The sequence below is a fragment of the Crinia signifera genome, chromosome 3 (genome assembly GCF_055691185.1).
Source record: "Crinia signifera chromosome 3, ASM5569118v1, whole genome shotgun sequence".
In the NCBI taxonomy this organism is placed as follows: Eukaryota; Metazoa; Chordata; class Amphibia; order Anura; family Myobatrachidae; genus Crinia; species Crinia signifera.
In genome coordinates, this window is record NC_139219.1 from 28,121,796 (window position 1) to 28,145,066 (window position 23,271).

At 48.1% G+C, this 23,271-nt stretch overlaps 1 protein-coding gene across 1 annotated transcript in view; it reads left to right on the plus strand.

The window, feature by feature from the left end:
* STUM (stum, mechanosensory transduction mediator homolog) overlaps positions 1-23,271 on the plus strand; it is a 62,757-nt gene that overhangs the window by 37,342 nt on the left and 2,144 nt on the right. Inside the window, exon 2 of the mRNA XM_083174853.1 lies at positions 4,006-4,185. Within this exon, the coding sequence (XP_083030979.1) occupies positions 4,006-4,185 (180 nt within the window). The remainder of the gene's footprint in view (positions 1-4,005; positions 4,186-23,271) is intronic.

Here is a 23,271-nt window from a genome sequence, read left to right on the forward strand (position 1 = left end):
ACACATCGACCTTTCCCATGTCTAACTTTTGCTTGTGTCGACCTTTTCACCATGTTGACCTAATGCATGTCCACCTTCTTCCATGTGACGACCTTCTGCCTGTCGATCAATAGCGGTCGACCTTTTGACTGTCAACCTAGACATCGTCAACCTAACGATTGACAGCCAGCAGATGATGGTGGCAATTATAGCCTATGGTAGGGGTAGCCATCTCCAGTCCTCCAGAGCTAGCAACAGGTAACGGTTTCCAGGTCTAACAAGGGCACTGCAACCCAAGCGAGGGGTGCAGGGCCTTTGCAGGTTGATGCGGTCTGGCCATCCACATGGATTTTCCTAAAATGGCCCTCAAAAAAACAACATGAAAAGCCTGTGTTTGTCCCTCTGTACGTTACTCTGTAGGACTGTAGGAGACCTCACAGGTTCAGCGCTGCCTCTGATTAAAAACCCTACCATGACGAGGCTGCTGCTGCTGTCCTCCATGTGCCTGAGAAGCACGTAATGAGCTCCACCAATCAGATCTCAGCACAAACCTCTCAGCCTCTGCCCTCTTGTGCAAAGTGTCATGGGACTTAGTCAATTCCCAGTAATGCACTGCACACTTGTGCACTGCAGTCAGTGTGCCTTGACTCCCGATGCTCAGCACCATCAGTCATTGTCACATTGGCAGATAGGTGAAGCCGAAGCACTACCCTCTTGCCATGCACAAAACCTTTAGTTAAAAAAAAAAGAAAACATATTTTTTTTTAAATACATGCCGAACACTGGGGGTCCCTAGCTACTGACCGCTGTGTCAGATTCCGGGAGCGCTGGCACGCTGGAAGCATGTAACCTCCTGGCAAAGAACATGTAGCCCCTGGCAATGAGCAAGAAACACCTGTCAATGAGCAGGGAAAATTCACCTGTGTCCCCAGATTCTCCCTGTAGTGGCCCGGACTGTATCTTGTGTACAAAGCTGTGTGTGTGTGTACGTAGAGTATCTTTGTGATTCCCTAAATCTGCTCGGGAAACTCATCAATCTCTGCAGACAGTTGTTTTTCTTGGAACTGACGATAATAAAGTTAATTCATTAGGCTAATTCAACTCAATTAGTCCTGTTTTGGAAAAGCTGCAATGATGTTTTCATTACACATTCATTATGAGTCCATAATCTCTGTGTCAGTGTCTTGTATATTCTGCTAACTAGAAATCTCCAGGAACTAAATACAAAAGTAATATTTTTTAAAGTGAATAATAAATTGTTATATTTTAAATGTAGTCATGATCCCCTTTCACACATAACTGCATATTACCGGGTTAAAAACTGTCATCCTGGTAATTTGCTGAAAACACAGGTAATTTGTGTAGTGTGAAAGGGTCTACCCAGGTCACAAATCCTGGCTCAGTGACCCTGGTAAAAAGCAGGGTCAGTGAACTGGGATGTAAGACCCGGGATGACCTTTTCGTACTACACAAATTACCAGGTAGAACTGCTTCACCCGGTAATTTGCTGTTATTTATTTATTTTATTTATTTCCAGTTTCTTATATATCGCAGCAGATTCTGTTGCGCTTTACAATTGTAGACAGTGGTAAAATAAACTGGGTAAGACAGACTTGGAGGTAAGAGGGCCCTGCTGTAAGCTTACAATATATGAAAGGGGTATGACACTTGATTAATTATCCCAGTAATAGCAAATCATTTGTCACAGGTGGAAATCTTCAGTATTCCTGACCATGCTCAGTGACTTCGATTCCCCACTACAGTATTACTGCGCATGCTCAGTGACTTAAGCTGGGTACACATATATATACAACTAGGTGATTCATCGCGCCCTACGGGCGCTCTTCACACCGTCGTAAGGGGCTGCGCCCCCTTAATTTGTGAACATTTGTATATGAGAAAGATGGTTAGAATTGTATGAAAGATGGCCTGTATTGCAACTTGAGTTATAGGTGAAATGTGTTAAACAGAGAGCATATGATGTGGAAGGGGGTGTGTATTGTTTTGTTTAATTAAAAAGCAGTTACAGAGTAAGTAAGATGTACATTAATAGTGTGGAGGGTACAGTGACATTTGTGGGTGTGGGGTGGGGCTGTGTGTGCATGTTGTTTAGGTGTATGTGTGCAATAGTATAGTAGGGTGTTTCTGAGTCAGCGGCTCCCCACTGGCGGAGGTCACGACACAGGAAAAAAGGAGGCTGGGTAGTGATAGGGGTGTGTGGGCATAAGGGGACTAAAGAGGACGGTGGGAGATACTGTGCAGCTTCTGCCAGTGGGTGAGGGTCCAGCGTGGCAGTACAGGAGTACAGGATGGTGGCCCTTAGTCAGTGTCTCCTCCTACTGGGTGGGAGTTCGGGTGCATGAGAGGGGGGGTCGCGGGGGGGGGGTGTGGGGGCGGCAAATCGTGGGAGGGGGGGCGCGGGGGGTTGCAGTGAATCGCGGGAGGGTGGGTCGCGGGGGCTTGCCGCAATGACAGGAGGGGGGGTCAGGGGTGGGAAATCGCGGTAGGGGGGTCGTGGGGGGCACCGTGAACAGTGGGAGGGGGGTCGCGGGGTGCCGCGAATCGCAGGAGGGGGTGTCACGGGGTGGGGCCGCGTATCGCGGGAGTCACCAGGGGTGCCGCGAAATTGCAGGGGGTGTGCTGCAAATCGCGGGAGGGGGGTCGCGGGGGGTGCCGCGAATCACCACAAGAAAAAATCAACACAGAAAGGTCAACACATGTAAATGTTGACATAAGTGTGGCACTTCATTGGTGTCCATGTCGACACATGAGAATGAATATGAAAACATTGAAAAAGTGAAAAATAAATCTTGTCAACCTTTTTCATTGTCGACCATAGCCATGTCAGTGTTTTGCATGTGCCATTTAATCATGGGGATGCCGTGAATGTGGGGGGGGGAGGGAGGGAGGTGCATACCTCCCAACATGACCCTCTCCAGGAGGGACACATTGCTCTGTTTCTGGACTTTCTTCTTAATTTATGAATTACCATCACCTGTGCTTAAACACCTTTCTTATCAATTACACTGTTTAAAACAGTTGATGACAATAATAAATTAAGATGGAAGTCCAGAAACAGAGCATTCTGTCCCTCCTGGAGAGGGTCATGTTGGGAGATATGGAGGTATGGGGCGCTCACCCCTTGTGTCTGGTGAGTAGCTGTGTCTTTGCTGTGTAAGATGGAGAGGCAGAGGGTGTCTGGCACTGTCTGTGGGCTCACTGGGCTGGTTCTCTGTCATGTGAGTCAGTCATGTGAGTCAGAGGCTCCACCCAGCGTTATAGCTCCAGACACACTTTGAGTTACAGATGTAGCCAAATATATAAGAGATTGTCGGGCCGCTCTTCCGTTCTGGGTCAGACGGCCATTCAATTGTATAGGTGTGTACGCTGTCCCGTACGAGCGATAAACGGCAAAAAACTGTCTTGACCGTCCATACTCGGTCGGCGGTTCTTTGCTGTTTAATTTTCATCCGACATTAGATTCCCCACTGCAGCATTACATAAGCATGCTCAGTGACTTAGGGCCACATTTATCAAATAATATTTGTCAGCTAAATCCTCAAAAACACCGTTTACCAAATATTAAGTATCACCCAAATGTACCACCAGCCGCAACCCCCTTAGGCTTCTATGGGGGATGCGAAGCTGGCCGATGTATAAACATCGGACAGGAAGTCGGTGGATGACTGTGATAGCCATCTGTTTTCTGGGAGTGTCGGTAAAAACGTAAAAAATCATTAGCTGGTGAGTGGTTTGCAAATTGATTCTCCCATAGCAGCGGATCAGCGATCAATTCAGTTGACACCGAGCACGTAGACCCACAAATACTGTAATGCGTCCCCTCACCATGCTTTGGTGAGGGGACGCGTGGTGCTTCGCTCTCCGTGCTTCAGGTCACTTTACTGTTCCCGATCAGAGTCTACAAGTATTATAACGTTCTCTGTAATTCTTCACAACTTTAGTTCATGAAGTTTGAGCTGCTGGGGACTGTATCTGGTATGTGACTTTATCTCTCTCTGTTTCCAGGGACATTTGTATCAGCTTTCACGGTACTGTGCGGAGCCAGAACGGACCTCCCTGACCGACACATATGCTGCGTGTTCTGGCTGAACATAGCCGCAGCTCTTATCCAAATCCTCACAGCGATTGTCATGGTCGGGTGGATTATGAGTATATTCTGGGGAATGGACATGGTCATCCTCGCAAGTAAGTGGATCCTTTCTCAGTAGACTTCACGGAACCCAATATTTTGTTTATTTTTTCTAACACTTTCTATATATAGCATCGGCTTCCTATCACTAATATTGGTACTTGTTTCCTAGCACGGCCACCCTGATTTACATCGGGGTGGTCGTGTCGGAAAAATCGGGTCGATCGCATCGCATGCGATTTGGTCGCATGCGATGCGATCGACGCGACCGACCCGATTTTTTGATTGAATGAAATGTAAATTGGGTCCCTGGGACCCGATTTTACATTGGATTCAATGTAAAATATTCCCAACCCCCCCAAATTTAACGGCGTAAACCCCACCCCACGATAGATGCCAACCCGAAGCGTGGCGAGCGCAGCGAGCCCGCGAGGGGCGGCGGTGCGCGTCCTCCGACCTTTTCATTCCCCTACTATCCACGTCGGCGTGGAGTTGAGAATAGAATAGTGTGGCGAGCGCAGCGAGCCACCGAGCCCGAAGCGTGGCGAGCGCAGCGAGCCCCGCGAGGGGACGCGTATACCTGTGAAGTTATACGCGGACCCTCGCGGGGCTCGCTGCGCTCGCCACGCTTCGGGCTCGGTGGCTCGCTGCGCTCGCCACACTATTCTATTCTCAACTCCACGCCGACGTGGATAGTAGGGGAATGAAAAGGTCGGAGGACGTGTACCGCCGCCCCTCGCGGGTTTGCTGCGCTCGCCACGCTTCGGGTTGGCGTCTATCGTGGGGTGACGACGGGGACATCTATAATGTGAAATGGGTCATATTGGCCCATTTCACATTTTTCACATTTTCTCACGATTTCAATGTTAAAAAATATTTTAACATTGAAGCCTATGGAAAAATCGGGGGCATCGCGTCGGGACCAATGTTAATGGTCCCGACCGACGCGATGCCCCCGATATTTTACCTTTCCCGACACGATTTCAATGTTAAAATATTTTTTAACATTGAAGCCTATGGAAAAATCGGGGGCATCGCGTCGGTCGCGTCGGGACCAATGTTAATGGTCCCGACCGACGCGATGCCCCCGATATTGTGTCTTAGCCGGCCAAATGGACCTGATTTCAAAGGAAATCGGGTCCATCGTGTGGATCGTGTACCTTAACTTAAAGGTACACGATCCATAAGATTGTGGCCGTGCTAGGAAACAAGTACCCTAATATTTATCAACATTATAGTATATTCACTGGTGTGCTGCTCTAAGCTTTCCAGCTTATGCTGGTTTTTGGGGTGCCGCACCCTACAGCTAGATATGGTGCTAGGGACTCCGAATATACAGAGACGGCTTGACCAAGGCTTGGGGGCTTAAATCATACATTTGCGCAAATATATGTAACCAATATCTCGGAATTCTATTATCATGTAGTGTTCTAGACTGGTTACTAATACCATTCAGTGAGCTGGGGGAACCATGCATTTTTTGCTTACTTACTTTTAACCCCTCCCTGTCATGCACCTGAGTGGTATTACTAAACTAATTGAGCCTCTGCCACTATATACACGCATGTTAGAGTCTGGTTGATCATGTTCGAGCCAGTATACATTTAAGACTTTCTGACCAGGTTTAGGTCTGTATGACTTTGCTCACCGTCTGGTAATGTTGTAACCAGCATGTCCTTGTAGGAGTCTGATTGACCTTTTTCTTGCCCATTTGACCAGGTATTAGTCAGTTTTATAATGTTCGAGCCAGTTATGATCAAGTCACTATGACCATGTATGAACCTGTTTGACCATATCTGAGCCTGTTTGACCATATCTGAGCCTGTTTGATCATATCTGAGTCTGTATGACCATATCTGAGTCTGTATGACCATGTATGAGTCTGTTTGGCCATATCTGAGTCTCTATGACCATGTATGAGTCTGTATGACCATAACTGAGCCTATTTGATTATATCTGAGCATGTATGACCATATCTGAGCCCGTTTAACTATTCCTGAGCCTGTTTGACCATGCATGAGTCTGTTTGACCATGAATGAGTCTGTTTGACCATGCATAAGTCTGTTTGGCCATATCTGAGTCTGTTTGACCATGCATGAATCTGTTTGACCATGCATGAGTCTGTTTGAACATGTATGAGTCTGTTTGGCCATATCTGAGGCTGTATGACCATGTATGAGTTTGTTTGGCCATATCTAAGTCTGTGTGATCATATCTGAGTCTGTTTGGACATATCTGAGTCTGTGTGACCATATCTGAGTCTGCGTGACCATATCTGAGACAGTTTGACTATTTCTTAACCCAGGGTTGGCTGAACTAGTCCTCGAGATCTACCAACAGTCCACGCTTTCCAGACCACCCAGCTGGTGCACAGGAGTAGTCATTACTACTAACTGTTACATTTTCAAACGTGCTGCATTCATTCCTAACTGAGACATTCTACAGATCCACAGGTGGCCTGGAAAACATGGACTGCTGATAGATCTTTGGCCACCCCTGTTCTAAACAGTTTGATTATATAAATGTAAGTTTGTCAAAGTTCTTCAAACCTGTTTGATCATCTGCAAGGCAATTTTACCATGTTTGAGCTGGTTTTACCCTGTATGACTGTGTTAGACAATAGTCAAGTCAATGTGCACCTCTGGAAGATTGCCGGACATAGACAGATCATGGTGGGGAATACCGATTACCAGCAGTGATGCACTTTGGCTATCGTCATTGATGCGCCTGCGTTCCCAGGGGTACACCCAACATTTTTATAAGGACACCCATGAAACTCAAGGCGTTCCGCTGCTGCCACCTCCTGCCCACCCCCGAACCTCCCTGTCAAGAGCGAATGACTTGGTGAGTTTCACAGTCGCCAAAGCCGTTCACTCCCAACAGTTTGCGTGTGCGCATAATCGCACATGCACAGACCACAAACATTGGGGAAGGGGTCGTATTCGGACCTGAAAGGATGGGTCTGAATCGGCCCCTACATTCTCCATTGTCCCCCTATCTGTCATCGTTATTTTAGAACATTAAAACAATGGAACACGTTTAATTGTTCTCATTCTAAACATTTGCGATGGCTCAGGCTCCTTTCCTTAAACATGTCAAGTTGGGCGGCTGTTACTGTCACATTGTGTATACACAGGCCCAAATATACGAGGGCATAGGAAATGTACACAGCGCTATGTGATAGAATAACACATGTATGCAGCGCTAAAAACATTATAACACGTGTAAAAACTATAGGATTATCTTCACAAATAACACAGCTATGGATTATTGGAAAAACATGAACTAGGTCAACAAGCATTAGGTCGACACCACTAGGTCGACATGCATGAATTTTGACATGACTGAAGGTCAACATGCAGGAAGGTTGACATGACTGAAGGTCGACATGGGTTAGGTCAACACAAGCATTAGGTCAACACAAGCATTAGGTCGACAGTCAAAAGGTCGACATGGGGTTTTTCACTTTTTTTGGCCCATATGTCGACACCGTTGACATGGACACTGAAACGTAGTACCGCGTCCCCTCACATGGCTCGGTACACTCTGCACACTATTTTATTCTCCCACCACGCCTTAGTGGATGGTAGGGCATGAACTACCGCCTGTCGGCACATGTCGGTTCATAAAAAAGGGGGAAAAACTCACTTCAACCTTTTGACTGTCGACATTCCCCATGTTGACATAATGCTTGTGTCGACCTAATGACTCTGTCGACATAACCCAAGTCGACCTTCAGTCATATCAACCTTCCTAGAAATAGGTTATTGGTTTATACAGGAGTGACTCTCCTGATCTATGCAGCAGTTTGGGGTTAGCACCTCATGTATAGCATCCCCATACGTCATTTGTCAGGGTGATATGTTACCATCTGCCCAGCAGCCTAATCCAGACATGGGACGGGATGTTCTAAGGGGAAAATGCGGTAAAACTCCCCTTTTACTGCATTTTCAAATGTACTAATACCCGGCCTGCTGGGGTACCACAGATAACTGACCGTTTTCAAAGCCAGTCTGTAGCATGACAGTTAGGAGCTGATTGCTACTTTATCACTCTCCTTTTGATCACTTTCAAGCTTAGTACATCTGGCCCCATGTCCTGAATAAGCAGCAGTTCCACTAGTCTGGGCTTTGTAGCCATCAGATCACCAGTTCACGCGGTGCCCGGTGATATGCTGACTACAGACGGTTCGTCCCGAGGAAATCAGTATTCTTGCTCCTGCAAATATTTGACCTATTTCTTCCTCTCCCCTGTGCTGTACCTCTCTCCATCTGCAAATATGGGTTCCCCGCAAGAGGCAGACAGACAGTGCCCTTCTCGGTGCGCAGCCCCTAGGCAGACGGATAAATCTCTCTCCCCAGAGCTTCTCCTCCTTCTGCCCAGAGTTTTCTGAATAGAGATTTCTCTTCTAATGAGCCTCCAGCGTCCCCTTACTGAGACGTTTCTCGTTTACCCCCCTCTGGGATAAGGAGAATTCGGGATATTTGCTGCATTCTAATAAGAGATGACGTGCAATTACTGTGTGTCGGCCTTCCTATCATAGGAATACAATCTGGGCTTTTTATAGCCTCGGCTAGAATATCTTGTCGTTACCATTCACAAGGTAGCAGGCGGCTCTGGGAAAGGGTAACGGTCTTGTTTTGCGTTAGCCGAGGACCCAGCTGTATCCCTAGGATTCCTGCCCCGTACATTCCATGAGTTACATCTGTGCGCTGACATGGTTCTCAGAGCCCGCTGCCAGGGAAGTAGGGCCCTGATTAACCAAACATTGCATTGTGTTCTAATTTTACTCTGTTTTATCGAGTTGGTTGTCATGGCGATAAATCTACGCGAAGTTACGGCACGAGATTAACTCTTCAACTCTGCTAAAATGTTCCCAAATCTACCCATCGCCTTGTGTGCAGATTTGCAAATACATTGCAAGAGTCCTCAGCAACCTGTGCCGCTCCATCTGCTGGGGTACCACAAGTCCCAACATACCTTCCCCTCATGTTGGCTTTTTCATGTCTCAATGATTTCCATGTTGGCCTTTTGCTTGTGCCGACCATTTGGAAATGTCAACCTTCTACTGTCTACATAATGACTGTTGACCTAGACATTGTCTGTGAGCTATAGCACGCCTAGGGGGATTCAGGCCGGATCCTACGGCTGCGAATTTGCAAAGTGGCTGATTATCGATAGACTGCACATGTGTCAACTGTCACCAGTCCTGGGTCAGTACACTAGGCAGCCCCACCCCCCACCACCCCAAATCATAGTTGCCTACCTTCCTGCATTCTGCCGGAGACTCCCTGACATAGCCAGGGCCGGCGCCACCACTAGGCAAACCTAGGCATTTGCCTAGGGCGCCGGCCACTGGAGGGCGGAAAATGCCGCCCGGGTACCTGTACCTGTCTATTTAAATCTGGTGGCGGAGGCAGCGGGGGTCCCTGCAGTCTATTAAAAATCACGAGCGCTATCCGCCGGGCTATGCGGAAGCGCTTCTAGTGTGAAAACTCTGGCAGCACGGCGCACGCTGATCTCAGCCAATCAGCGTGCTGCCAGAGTTTTCACACTAGAAGCGCTTCCGCATAGCCCGGCGGATAGCGCTCGTGATTTTTAATAGACTGCAGGGACCCCCGCTGCCTCCGCCGCCAGATTTGATTAGAGAGAGCGCCGAACGACAGGTACCCGTACCCCTACTCTACCCCCCCTACCCCTACCCCCCCCCCCCCCCCCCCCCGGCACCGGGGCGCCCCCAGCCCGACTCGCCTGGGGCGCTCCGGTGCCTTGCACCGGCCCTGGACATAGCAGCAATCTCCCTCTCTCCATCATTAGTCTAGCAATCTCCCTCATGTCACCTAGCCCACATTACACTGTTACATCATAGTCACCTACCCTCCTGCATTCTGCAGGAGACTCCCTGACATAGCAGCAATCTCCCTCTCTCCCTCATTAGTCTAGTAGTCTCCCTCATGTCACCTAGCTCACATTACACTGTTACATCATAGTTACATCCCCTTCTGCATTCTGCAGGAGACTCTCTGACATAGCAGCAATCTCCCTCTCTCCCTCATTAGTCTAGCAATCTCCCTCGTGTCACCTAGCCCACATTACACTGTTACATTTTTGGGAGAAAAAAGGAATGAGAGACAGATACATTTACATTGAATCATCAGCACCATTCCCAGCACTTTACCAAGTATAGTAGCTCTTACTAACTGCTTTGGGGCTCCTCTACATTTGGATATCAGTCATTTTACAAGATTCCTCTCAGATGTAACAGTACACACCCACGCTTCTAGGTGCCACGTTCACAATCTCTTTACACAATCTCTCCATATATGGAACTAGACACGCCCTTTGGGTGGAGCATGACACGCCCCCTCAATGAGGCACTGTGCAAAATTCTACTACCAACTATAATCTCCCTGAAACTAGTTTTCAAAAGTAGGCAAATATGCCCTAAATTTAATAAAGAACCCTTGACATGTTTTCTCTAACCATCACATTAGTAAATTGACTTCCTCAGCCCAAATGGCCTGACATTACATAAATAGCATTTACATAAACAAAAGGAGACCCACAATGAAATTAATAGCACTCATATTTTAGAAATGGGTCCCTGCCACACAACTCCAAAATTAAATAACCAGTATTCATATCCACACATTGATATTTCCCCAAAAAAGCCTATGGGTAAGGGTCATTAGGTTGACCCATATTAGGTTGACCACTGAAGGTCTGGGGTGCAGTGATGTCATCTTGGCATTTTGGCCTTGCCCCCCTCCAAAACCCCAATTCAATGAAAGTCACATCAGCAAGACCCAAACTGCCCCTCAGAATTCAAGAGTCTTCCGTGCCTTCTGTCAGTATGCCCAACATTTCATTAACAGTCACCATAATATACAAGTACCCGCCCACCACTCCTACACTCAAAAGTAGCCCACAAATGTCATAGAGACCCCCACAAATCTCCCCCATATCATTATCATCCCACAACTCCCACATAAATTACCACCACCACATATCATTAACAACGACCACCATGTTGTAATAATCCCCACAACATACTTACTTGCTCTAATGTGGTATATACACAGTAGCGCACACAGGGGGGTTTCTGAGTACCCAGAAACACACACCCCCCCCCAGGAGTCTAAGGGCCCTAGGCTGAAAGCTAAGGGTCCCCTCTTTCCATAGGTACAAGAATTTGAAAAATCGGCCCTTGGGAACCAGAGATATCTTACTTCAAAGCAGTGGTCCCATCCAAGCCTGTTAATTTCTCTTCCCAGTCAGATATTGCCGGTTCTGTCTGATTTAGATCTTTTTTGAGGATATATTCCAAAAGCTGGGACTCTCCCCCTTTGATGGACACTAGTAGCTTGTCTCTACCCAAACCATAGATAGCAGCCTTCCAGCAGCTGGTTACTGCTCCAGCTCCACACACCTGGTATGTAGTTTTATATTCTCATTGGCAGATTGCTCTGCCTCCTGAACTCTGATCCCCTAGTGCCCAATAGCATTTGGTAGGTGGGATTCTCTAGTTTATAATTCCATTAAAATCTAAGAAATCTATTTCCGGGAACTGGAGATATCTGCAGTCAAGCAAGTTGTCACCCACCAGATAATTATGAATAATAAGCCCACTCCACTATACACCTCTCCTCTGCGTATTAAACATCCTCTACCACCCTGGAAGTTATGTATCAGGGCCCCTTCATTCAGCCCAATGCCCCCTTCTCCCACCTCATCTCCCACCATCTGTGCAGTAAAGGGGTAATTAGTGCAAATTACTGATCCAGGCCCAACATGCTGAGCGGTTGATATAATACCCCCTACCACCCGCGGGACATCAAAGCTTCCCCCACCCCTACCGCTGGAGGATCGGTAGGGGCCCCAATACATTGCTATATATATATATATATATAGATAGATAGATATATAGATATATATATATGTGTGTTTGTATATATGTATTGTAAACATATAGATATATATATAATTATTATTATTTATATACATTTGGTCTATCTATAATACTTTAACTGACCCGGCATATACTGGGTCACCTAAGTGTCCATCTCCGTGCTTTGCTCCGCCCAGGGGCGGGCTGGGCCGGGGGGCAGGGTGCCATGTGCCCCCCGGGCCGCTCAAGCTAATGTGTGCGGGCCGCCTGTTTGTTTCTGAGGCTGCTGCTGCAGCCACGGCTAACCAGTCTCCGACTGGTCTTCGGAAACATGGCCGCCGGCCTCCTGCACTGAGGACGTCTAGTGCAGGAGGCCGCTACAAAGAGTGGCTGTGGACTCTCTGAGGAGCTCGGACCTCTGTGGCTGCCAGCAGCTGCTGCGCCTGTATCACACTGCATTACAGGCAGCAGCGTGGACAGCACAGAGGATCCCTCCCTGCTCCTGGTCAGCGTCCCTGTAGGGATCGTAAAAGGGGCGGGGCTAATGTCCGGAGGGGGCGGAGCTACACGACTGTGAAGGAGATGATGAGCTGCCAGCCTGAAGTGCCCTGAACCAGGTATGTAAAATGTGAGTGTACTTTAACTGGTGTGGGCATGTGTACAAGCAGCGCTACTAGTGTCGGCAAGCGGTGTGGGCATGTGTACAAGCAGCGCTACTAGTGTCGGCAACTGGTGTGGACATGTGTACAAGCAGCGCTACTAGTGTCGGCAACTGGTGTGGACATATGTACAGGCAGCGTTACTAGTGTCGGCAACTGGTGTGGGCATGTGTACAAGCAGCGATACTAGTTTCGGCAACTGGTGTGGACATATGTACAGGCGCGTTACTAGTGTCGGCAACTGGTGTGGGCATTTGTACAGGCAGTGTTACTAGTGTCGGCAACTGGTGTGGGCATGTGTACAAGCAGCGATACTAGTGTCGGCAACTGGTGTGGACATATGTACAGGCGCGTTACTAGTGTCGGCAACTGGTGTGGGCATTTGTACAGGCAGTGTTACTAGTGTCGGCAACTGGTGTGGACATATGTACAAGCAGCTTTACTAGTGTCGGCAACTGGTGTGGACATATGTACAGGCAGCGTTACTAGTGTCGGCAACTGGTGTCGACATATGTACAAGCAGCGCTACTAGTGTCGGCAACTGGTGTGGGCATATGTACAAGCAGCGCTACTAGTGTCGGCAACTGCTGTGGGCATATGTATAATCAGAGCTACTAGTGTCGGCAACTGGTGTGGGCATGTGTACATGCAGCGCTACTAGTGTCGGCAACTGGTGTGAACATATGTTCAGGCAGCGCTACTAGTGTCGGCAACTGGTGTGGGCATATGTATAATCAGCGCTACTAGTGTCGGCAACTGGTGTGGGCATATGTACAGGCAGCGCTACTAGTGTTGGCAATTGGTGTGGACATATGTATAATCAGCGCTACTAGTGTCGGCAACTGGTGTGGACATATGTACAAGCAGCGCTACTAGCGTCGTCAACTGGTGTGGGCATATGTATGTGGGCATATGTATAATCAGCGCTACTAGTGTCGTCAACTGGTGTGGGCATATGTACAGGCAGCTTTACTAGTGTCGGTAACTGGTGTGGGCATATGTATAATCAGTGCTACTAGTGTCGGCAACTGGTGTGGGCATGTGTACATGCAGCGCTACTAGTGTCGGCAACTGGTGTGGACATATGTTCAGGCAGCGCTACTAGTGTCGGCAACTGGTGTGGGCATATGTATAATCAGCGCTACTAGTGTCGGCAACTGGTGTGGGCATATGTACAGGCAGCGCTACTAGTGTTGGCAATTGGTGTGGACATATGTATAATCAGCGCTACTAGTGTCGGCAACTGGTGTGGACATATGTACAAGCAGCGCTACTAGCGTCGTCAACTGGTGTGGGCATATGTACAGGCAGCGCTACTAGCGTCGGCAACTGGTGTGGGCATATGTATAATCAGCGCTACTAGTGTCGTCAACTGGTGTGGGCATATGTACAGGCAGCTTTACTAGTGTCGGTAACTGGTGTGGGCATATGTATAATCAGTGCTACTAGTGTCGGCAACTGGTGTGGACATATGTACAGGCAGCGTTACTAGTGTCGGCAACTGGTGGGGGCATATGTATAGGCAGCACTACTGCTGTTGTGTCTGGTGTGGGTGTTACGTATAAGCAGCACTACTACTGTCAGAAACTGGTGCGGTTGTTATGTATAGGCAACGCTACTATTGTCGGCAACTGGTGTGGGTGTTACGTATAAGCAGTGCTACTACTGTCAGCAACTGGTGTGGGCATTATGTATAAGTTGTGATACTACTACTGTCGGCAACTGATGTGGACGTTATGTACAATATATGTTGCGCTGCTACTGTCGGTAACTGTGTGCGATATATATATATATATATATATATATATATATATATATATATATATATATATATACAGTAGAAGTTGTGTTGCGGCTTGGCACTCCAACTCACAGGTACAGCTCCCCAGGTGCCCTCCAGATACAATAGATAGCCAGGTGGTATAGAAGTATATACTCAGACAGCGGCACTCAATGGGTGTTTGAAAAAATGTATTCAAGCGGTCCAACGTTTCGGGGACTAGCCCCTTTTAAAAGGGGCTAGTCCCCGAAACGTTGGACCGCTTGAATACATTTTTTCAAACACCCATTGAGTGCCGCTGTCTGAGTATATACTTCTATACCACCTGGCTATATATATACAGTGCTACTACTGTCGGTAACCCTGGGCCATTATGTAGTCATATGCAGGTGTACTCGGGGCATTGCGTGGAGCATAATGTGTGTCGTAATATCATATGGGCATTATGGTGTGCGGCATATTGTGTAAGGGGCATTACGCTGTGTGGCATAATACATAATGGGCATTACTGTGTGTGGTATAATGTGTTATGGGCATTACGATGTTACTAGTACTTTTATAGAGCCACGCCTCTTCCCCATGAAGTATTGCTCCTACATTTTGCCGCACGCCTTCGGCGCGCACTCTCCTATTTTTAGTGTGGTGGTGGGCCAAGCACCAATTTCCTTTCTGGCACAGGGTACCAAAGTGGCTAGTAATGCCACTGGTTCTGGCATAACTAGCCAGGGGGAGCATCCTGTGGGGCTCCTGATATTATACAGGGGAGCAGCCTGTGGTGTCCTATTATTGTTTTTTTTATTTATTAATACATATACGAAAAACCTCCATTTAACGATACACTGTTACTTATGGGCCGGTGCTCTGGACTTGCCCCCCAGGCTAAAAGTTGCCAGCCAGCCCCTGGCTCCGCCCCTCTGGAAACCCCCTTCTGAAAATCCTGCGTTTGCCCCTGATACACCACCGTCACATACACAGGGTTCATTGGTGGAGAGTGAAGGGGTTGAAGCCCCAGGGATGGGTTGTAACACATCACAGATGGTTAGCACAATACATATTATATATTGTTACTGGTCTGGAAGATGGGCAGCCACCAGGAAGACATGAAATAGCTGTCACCGTCCCTTGTGCAAGTAGTTTCACACAAGGGAGTAATACAGGGGCTTCCGCTGCTTAATATAAGGGAAGCGGTCATCTATTAGAATGAACTTAGGTCTACAGTCATTAGGTCGACCCCACTAGGTAGGAAGGTCGACCTGACTTAAGGTCGACATGGGCCAAGGTCGACATGACTTAAGGTCGAATTTGCATAAAGGTCGACATGAGGAAGGTCGACTGGTCATAAGGTCGACATGGGTTTTTCACTGTTTTTTGAGCTGACATGTGCCGACAGGCGGTATTTCATGCCCTACCATCCACTAGGGCGTGGTGGGAGAATAAAATAGTGTGCCGAGCGCAGCGAGGCACCGTGCCCGAAGCATTGCGAGCGAAGCGAGCGATGCGAGGGTCCGATTCTCATTGCCAACTGTGTCCATGTCGACTGTGTCGACATTCGGATCAAAAAACAGTGAAAAACCCATGTCGACCTTATGACCAGTCGACCTTCCTCATGTCGACCTTTATGCAAATTCGACCTTAAGTCATGTCGACCTTGGCCCATGTCGACCTTAAGTCAGGTCGACCTTCCTGCCAGTCGACCTAGTGGGGTTGACCTAATGACTGTAGACCTAAGTTCATTCTGACAGATGTACCGCTTCCCTGTGGGGGTGCTGTGCTGCCACCCCTAGTGCTGGCTCCTCTGTCCAGCAGATCAGAAACTTGGGTGGTACCTACCTACTGCCACTGGGGCATGGGGTTATGTCAGGCAAGGCACATCAGAGGCGCTATGGATGGCAGCTCTGGCCATGCCCCAAGGGGTCACATTCATGCTAAATGTCGCTGTTTGACCTGATTGGAAGTCATTCAGGGGTATGTAGTAAAAGTCCGTGAGTACACAGCGCACAACTAGGCGCTGCATCTAGCAATATGTATTAACGCTTTAACCACAGACATAGAAACTTCACTGACATTTGCCAATCTCTCGCAGAGGCAAATTGGTCAGAAAAGTACATAGCGCACAATCCAGGTATAAGTGTAATAAATGCCAAACGTGATTACAGATTTTCTGTACAATTTACCAATGTCTCGCAGCAATACATGATGCTCTGTAATCTACTCGATACTTGTCTATACTCAACCAGACGCTGCACTTAGCAAAGAGTATCAACACTTAACTATAGGCACAGACACTTCCCTGACACCTACCAATCTCTCACAGAGGCAAATTGGCCAGTGAGTACGGAGCGCACAGCTAGGCACAATCTAGCAACAAGTGCAGCAATACTGAACTGCAAATACAGAGATTTTCTGTGACTTGTCCTGCTGTATCCCTAACACTAGTAATACCGGGACCTATAGACAGTTCCACTCATCTATCTGAAGATAACCTGCAAAATATATTAAGTGTGTGACACTGTGATTTCACTGTCAATATCCCGCTCTGTATATATGGTTTCTCTCATTCTGTCACCTACTGCTTTTATTTTTTCTGTGAGTGTGCCCCAACATCAGAATTAACATTTGCGACTGGTGACAGGAAAGCAGAAAACTGTAACCTCTGTGTTTTCCTTCTGGGTGACACCTGATATTCATCTCTCATCTGTCATTCTATGCCAACAAAGCAGATAACCGACAGCAGAATGATACCAGTCTGAATAACCCCGGATACTCTTTAACCTTTGGAGGTACGCAGCACTTTGGAACTCCTCAGCCTACGCAGGTTCAGTGTGAACACTCTTAGTCAAAACAGCCGGGTGAAATATCTGCGCTGCATATATACTGCAACAGTGACACTCTGAGCAGTACATACTTGACTAAACAGAGAGTTCACACCACTTTATATCTGTCATCTATTCCTACAGTGCTATAGGTACAAACGGAACTAATGCTGGGTACACACCAGGACGACTAGGGCCCGATCCCCACAATCTAGATCCAATTCCGATCAATTGGATGTAGATTGTGTGCTGATTGGGCCCTTTTCTGACCTGGTGTGGACCGATCCGATGCGCGGTCCCGCGGGTCGGTCGGTCGTTATTGAGATCCTACCTGCTGCAGGTTAACTCTTATTCAGTATTTTACGGTAACACATGATACTGAAAAGCAGAAAGGTTCCAAAGTGAGAGAATTGCACTATCTTTTCCATTTATTCTCTCTGTACTATCCCTTGCAGGTTAAATTATAAACCCTCCCAGAGGAACAGAATCATTTCTGAGCCTGTGCTGCAACAGTATCTACTTATTTTCAACACAAATCACTGGTTATACTGTTACAAAATGTTGAAACAAAAGTAATAGTAACTGTTTATATTAGAGCCGCAGCATATGAATTTAGTGTCATTATAGACCTTTCTGCTCTTTATCTTTAGATCAGAAAGCAGGAGAATTATGCTGGGTACACACCAGGACGACTAGGGCCCGATCAGCACAATCTAGATCCGATTCCGATCAATTGGATGCAGATTGTGTGCTGATTGGGCCCTTTTCTGAGCTGGTGTGGAGCGATTCCGATCCGATGCGCGGTCCCGCGGGTCGGTCGGTCGTTATTGAGATCCTACCTGCTGCAGGTAGGATCTCAATGACGACCATACAACCGGGTGCGGGTCGCCATCGGATCGGACCCGCTCACGGTGCACATCGTGAGCGGGTCGTGCCCTCCCGCGTCATCGTGAGCGGGTCGGACGAGACACTGACGACCCGCTCACGATGTGCATCGTGAGCGGGTCGTCCTGGTGTGTACCCTACATTAGTGCTGGGACAAGGAGCAGTAAATACCCCCAATATTGAAATAGGGTAATCCACATTACTGATCTCCTATTCTTTCAGTGATATATTCGCAAACTGGAACAATCTGGGAAACCAGAAGAAAAATATATAACCCTCTGTTTGACAAATTTTGATCGAATACTGTAATGAACTTAATCATGTATTCACTTTATGTTGTTTTGTATTGACAAGCACCATTCTTTTTAAGGTATACTTAATAAAAGTTAGTTTTTAATTAAAACCACAATACCTATCAAATTAATAAAGAGTGCCCTGGAAAAGACATAATCAGTCAGTGGCGTAACTATGGAAAAATCTCCCCCCCGCAACAACCCTTTTGCGCGCCCCCCGCCATAACCCTTTTGCATGCCCCCCCCCCCAACCCCCTTACCGCCTGCACGTAGTGCCGCTGCGTCTGCCCAGGGACCTTCAGCCGGCGAATCGGTCTGCGCTGCGGCTCTCCGTCTCCCTGCTCTCCCGGCTCCTGCTGTGATAAAAAACATGTCACTCAGAAAATGGCTGCCCCCGTACAGCAGACCGTTTTTAAGGATGCTAGAGGAGGCCTCCGCCTCCTCTAGCATCCTCAAAAACGGTCTGCATTAAGGGAGCAGCCATTTTCTGTGTTTCACCTTTTTTATTGCAGACGGAGCCTGGAGAGCAGGGAGACGGAGAGCCGGCAAAAGATCCCGTGGCAGACGCGATAGTTACGCCACTGTAATCAGTCTTTCTTTTTCTTGCACCCCTGTGAGAAAAAATCCCCCCCCATAACAGAGTTTTCCTGAACTTGTTCTGGGAGCACCACCAACCCTGTAACATACATGAATACAATCTGTAATGTTTTCTTATGTTGGTTTTCTTGATATGAAGAAAAAATAATTATCTCTAAGATTATGTGCGGACTCCCAAAAGTCTAGTACGTATGTAGTAAAAAAAAGGGGGGAAAAGGGGATTTCTCATCTCCACCAAATAGTTGTCCTAACTAGGACCTTTGAACAAGTCTTTGGTGGAGATGAGAGAGTCCCAATTTTTAGCTTAGGGGCCGATTCATTTCTGTTCGTTCAGGTCCAAATTCAGTCAAATCTCCGATGGTGGGGGCCAGCACATAGAAAACCCCCGCAGCAAGCGCCTTTGGGGAGATTTTCACTCTCAGACGCATTTTGATTGGCAGACAGGGGACGTTTCGGGGTGGGAACAAAAAACTTGCCCATAGAATCGCTGGGTAGACCCCAGCTAGCACAGGCGTGCTCCTGCCTGCTCAGAGTGGACAGATGACATCAGTGCCCGCCCACAATTCGCAGAAGACCGTACATATCCACCAGGGACGTGCGGTGAGGTAAACGGCTGAGGAGTCCCTGGCAAATACCAAAGCCAGATTTGCACACAATATATGAGCCATGGGGTACATGCCGGCATTATACACATGTGCAGCAGTACATACTGCTGAAGATTTGCTAAATTTTGATAAGAGATGTGCAGAAAAGGTAGCCAGGTGAGGCACTGCCTCACCTGCCATAGACATTTTACTCCAGATATATGCAGCCTAGCAAGCAGGTCTGAATTGGGCCCTTAAGGTGAACTTGTATGCAAAAAGGGCAGACATTTTGGAGGAGACTTTAGCAGAATATCGCGTGCTGCGCTGCGCACTTATTGCGGAACATCGGGTGACTAGAATCCGCGTCCTGTTACTTGTCTCCAGGCTGCTTACAGATTACAGGTTTCTGGCCTCTTTACACTTAAATTGCAGATTTCGTAAACTGAGAATTTCTTTCCTTTAATCGAAGCAAAAACTTCTGCAAAATGAAAAGCCAATTAGCGAGTGTTATTTGACAGCATTTTAGCACTTAATGCTGTTGATATCCGGATTAAGGCTAATTACATGGAGTCGTCAAGTAATTATCTCTGTCAGACAAACCACAAACAGCCCTGTTCTGCTTTTATTTTGGAACATTCGTTATCAGACAAGCGTTAAATTGTTTCAGTAAGTGCACTCAGCGGACTTTCCCATTCATCTGGTACTCGGGCTTTATCTTAAAGGAGCAATATGATTTTATATTTTTATATAAGAAATGTATAATAATAATAATACTAATTAGCTGCTGTGCCCGGTTTCAACCAGGCAATGGTTTTCTGGACGGCACATTTTACCCCTCTTCCCCCTTATGCTGCTTTCAGACCGCATAACTGGCTTTGACCCTGTATTTGGAAACGTTTCCAAAAACGGGTCTGCCAGATAAAACCCCTTTCACACCGCAGCACTTAAACGGTATATTACCGTTTAAGTGCCGATTTTTTGACACTGGCAGACCCGTTTTTGGAAACTTTCCAAATACAGGGTCAAAGCCAGTGCAGCCTTCAGCCCTCCCCTCCGTGCAGCTCCCCCCCCCCCCTCGCGTGTCGACCGAGAGCATGTCGACGCCCCCCGCGCATGTCGACGCCCCCCGCGCATGTCGACGCCCCCCGTGCGTGTTGACGCCCCCCCACCCCGCGTGTCGTCGCCCCCCCCCCCCGTGTCGACTTACCCCGTGCCAGTACCTCCGTTGTGGACTGCAGCTCAGTATGCTCGGAAAGCACTTATGAAAAAAGTGTCTTCCAGAAAATGGCTGCCCCATAGGAAACCCTGTTTAAAAAAACTGTCTTCCGTATGGGGGGCAGCCATTTTCTGAAAGACACTTTTTTCATAAGTGCTTTCCGAGCATACTGAGCTGCAGTGCCGGGAACCACAACGGAGATACCGGCACGGGGTAAGTCGACACGGGGGGGCGCCGACACGCGCGGGGGGGTCGACACGCGGGGGGCCGTCGACACGCGCGGGGGGCGTCGACACGCGCGCGGGGGGTGTCGACACGCGCGGGGGTGTCGACACGCGCGGGGGGGGCTCCAGTGCTGTGAATACTTAATGAGCGCTCATTAAGTATTCACTGTGCTGAATTTAGGACCCAGCTCATTGGCTGGGTCCTAAATACCGTTTCTGAGCCGATTTTTGCGCTAAAATACCGGTTCAGAAACGGGTAGGACCCTGCATTTTAACCGGTTAGAAAAAACGGCATTTTCTAACCGGTTAAGTGGGACTGGACCTTTCAGACCGCACACATTACCGTTTTAAAACGGTAAAAAAACGGCAATTTACCGTTTTAAAAGTGCAGTCTGAAAGGGGCATTAGAAGTCTTCATACCCCTGCTTAGTAGCTGAAAAATAACTGTCACAGTTTCCAGACCACCCAGCATGTCCATTATGAGGAGGCGTGTCCATCAGGGTGTGGTTACACTTCACAGAGAGGACATCTATAGGCTGGATTTTATTTTGCATGAATCTTTAGCAGGGCCGAAACTAGGGTTTTCCGGCGCCCGGGGCAAGGCAGTCATTTGGTGCACCCTTCCCCTGACCGGGGGGTGGGGTGGGGTGGGACACCAAATGACGCCTTGCCGCTGGAGCCGGAATTCAGCCAATCAGCGTCCGGCAAGTCTTTTCAAAGTCATCAGCGCTTCCCGCTGCCGCGCTAGTAGGAGACGGATGGAGTCAAAGTAAGCTGCCGCTACAGCGGCTACACCAGTCCCCGGAACCCCGCTGCCTGTCACTGGACCTCCGCTGGCTGTCCCCCCCCCCCCCCCCCCTCCAGCACCCGGTGCGCATGACCCCCCAGCTAGTTACGGCCCCCCCCCCCCCCCCCCCGCTAGTTACGGCCCTGTGTTTAGCTACAAAAAAGTAATCACAAGGACCCAGGATTTGTTATGGTTGCACCATTTGTATAATTGTCTCTTCAGGATACATTGTATTATTGTCTCTTTAGCATACAATTATATAGAGATATACTTATATGTGTGACCGGGCCAGAACCAGAGGATGGAGGTGCTGACATGACACAGCCCTGCAGATGATGCACAATAGTATGACATTTAGCGGGTGATTCTGTTTGGTTTGTAAAAGCAAACTCCTCTTTTTAAATGGACAAAACCATGCTGCACTGCAGGTGGGGCAGATGTAACATGTGCAGAGAGAGTTAGATTTGGGTGAGTTATTTTGTTTCTGTGCAGGGTAAATACTGGCTGCATTTTTTTTACACTTCAATTTAGATTTTAGTTTGAACACACCCCAACCAAATGTAATTCTCTCTGCACATGTTACATCTGCCCCACCTGCAGTGCAGCATGGTTTTGGCCATTAAAGAAAGAGTTTGCTCTTACAAACCAACCAGAATCACCCCCTTATAACGTGTACATTCGTGTACAATTAGGACGTCACTAATTTTTTTCTCTCTTTTCATCTCTTTTTCATATACTGTCTCGGCTGCGCTCACTCCACAGTATCACAAGGTAGGTAACGCACGCCATGGCCTGTTATGGTGGGCCTACTCCATCTGGGGGGGGGGGGCTACTACTGCTCTATACTGGTAATATGGAAGTGGGAATTGGGACATGTGGCCGGACAAGGGGGGTGATTCAGGTTGAACTGCATTTGGCCGAATTTGGTTTGGGGACTGATGTTGCTCATCTACGCAATAAAATACACATGCGCACACCCGCAGTGCAAACGCCATTGGCGAGTATCACACTCACCAAGGCATTTGCACAGGTAGGGGCACATTAGCCCAGAGCAGATGAAAGCGCTGGGCGTCCCCCTGGAGACGTAGGTGGGCCAATTCCTGCTCGGGCGGCTGGCGTCACAGGACGTCCATTCAAATGCAAATGTTATTGTTCGCTCAGGGAGGGGGGGTGTGAGTTTGCTTGTCCAGCGGGCCTCTAACCGCTCAGTAAGCAGCAAATGTACGCAGATTACTGAGCCGACATGAATCACCACCAATGTGCACAGAGAGAGGGAGAGGGGTAATGAAGCAATACAGGGCTGACAGAGCAGAACAGGGGCTGAGGAGCAGAGCAGGAGCTGACAGAGCAGAACAGTGGCTGAGGAGCAGAGCAGGAGCTGACAGAGCAGAACAGTGGCTGAGGAGCAGAGCAGG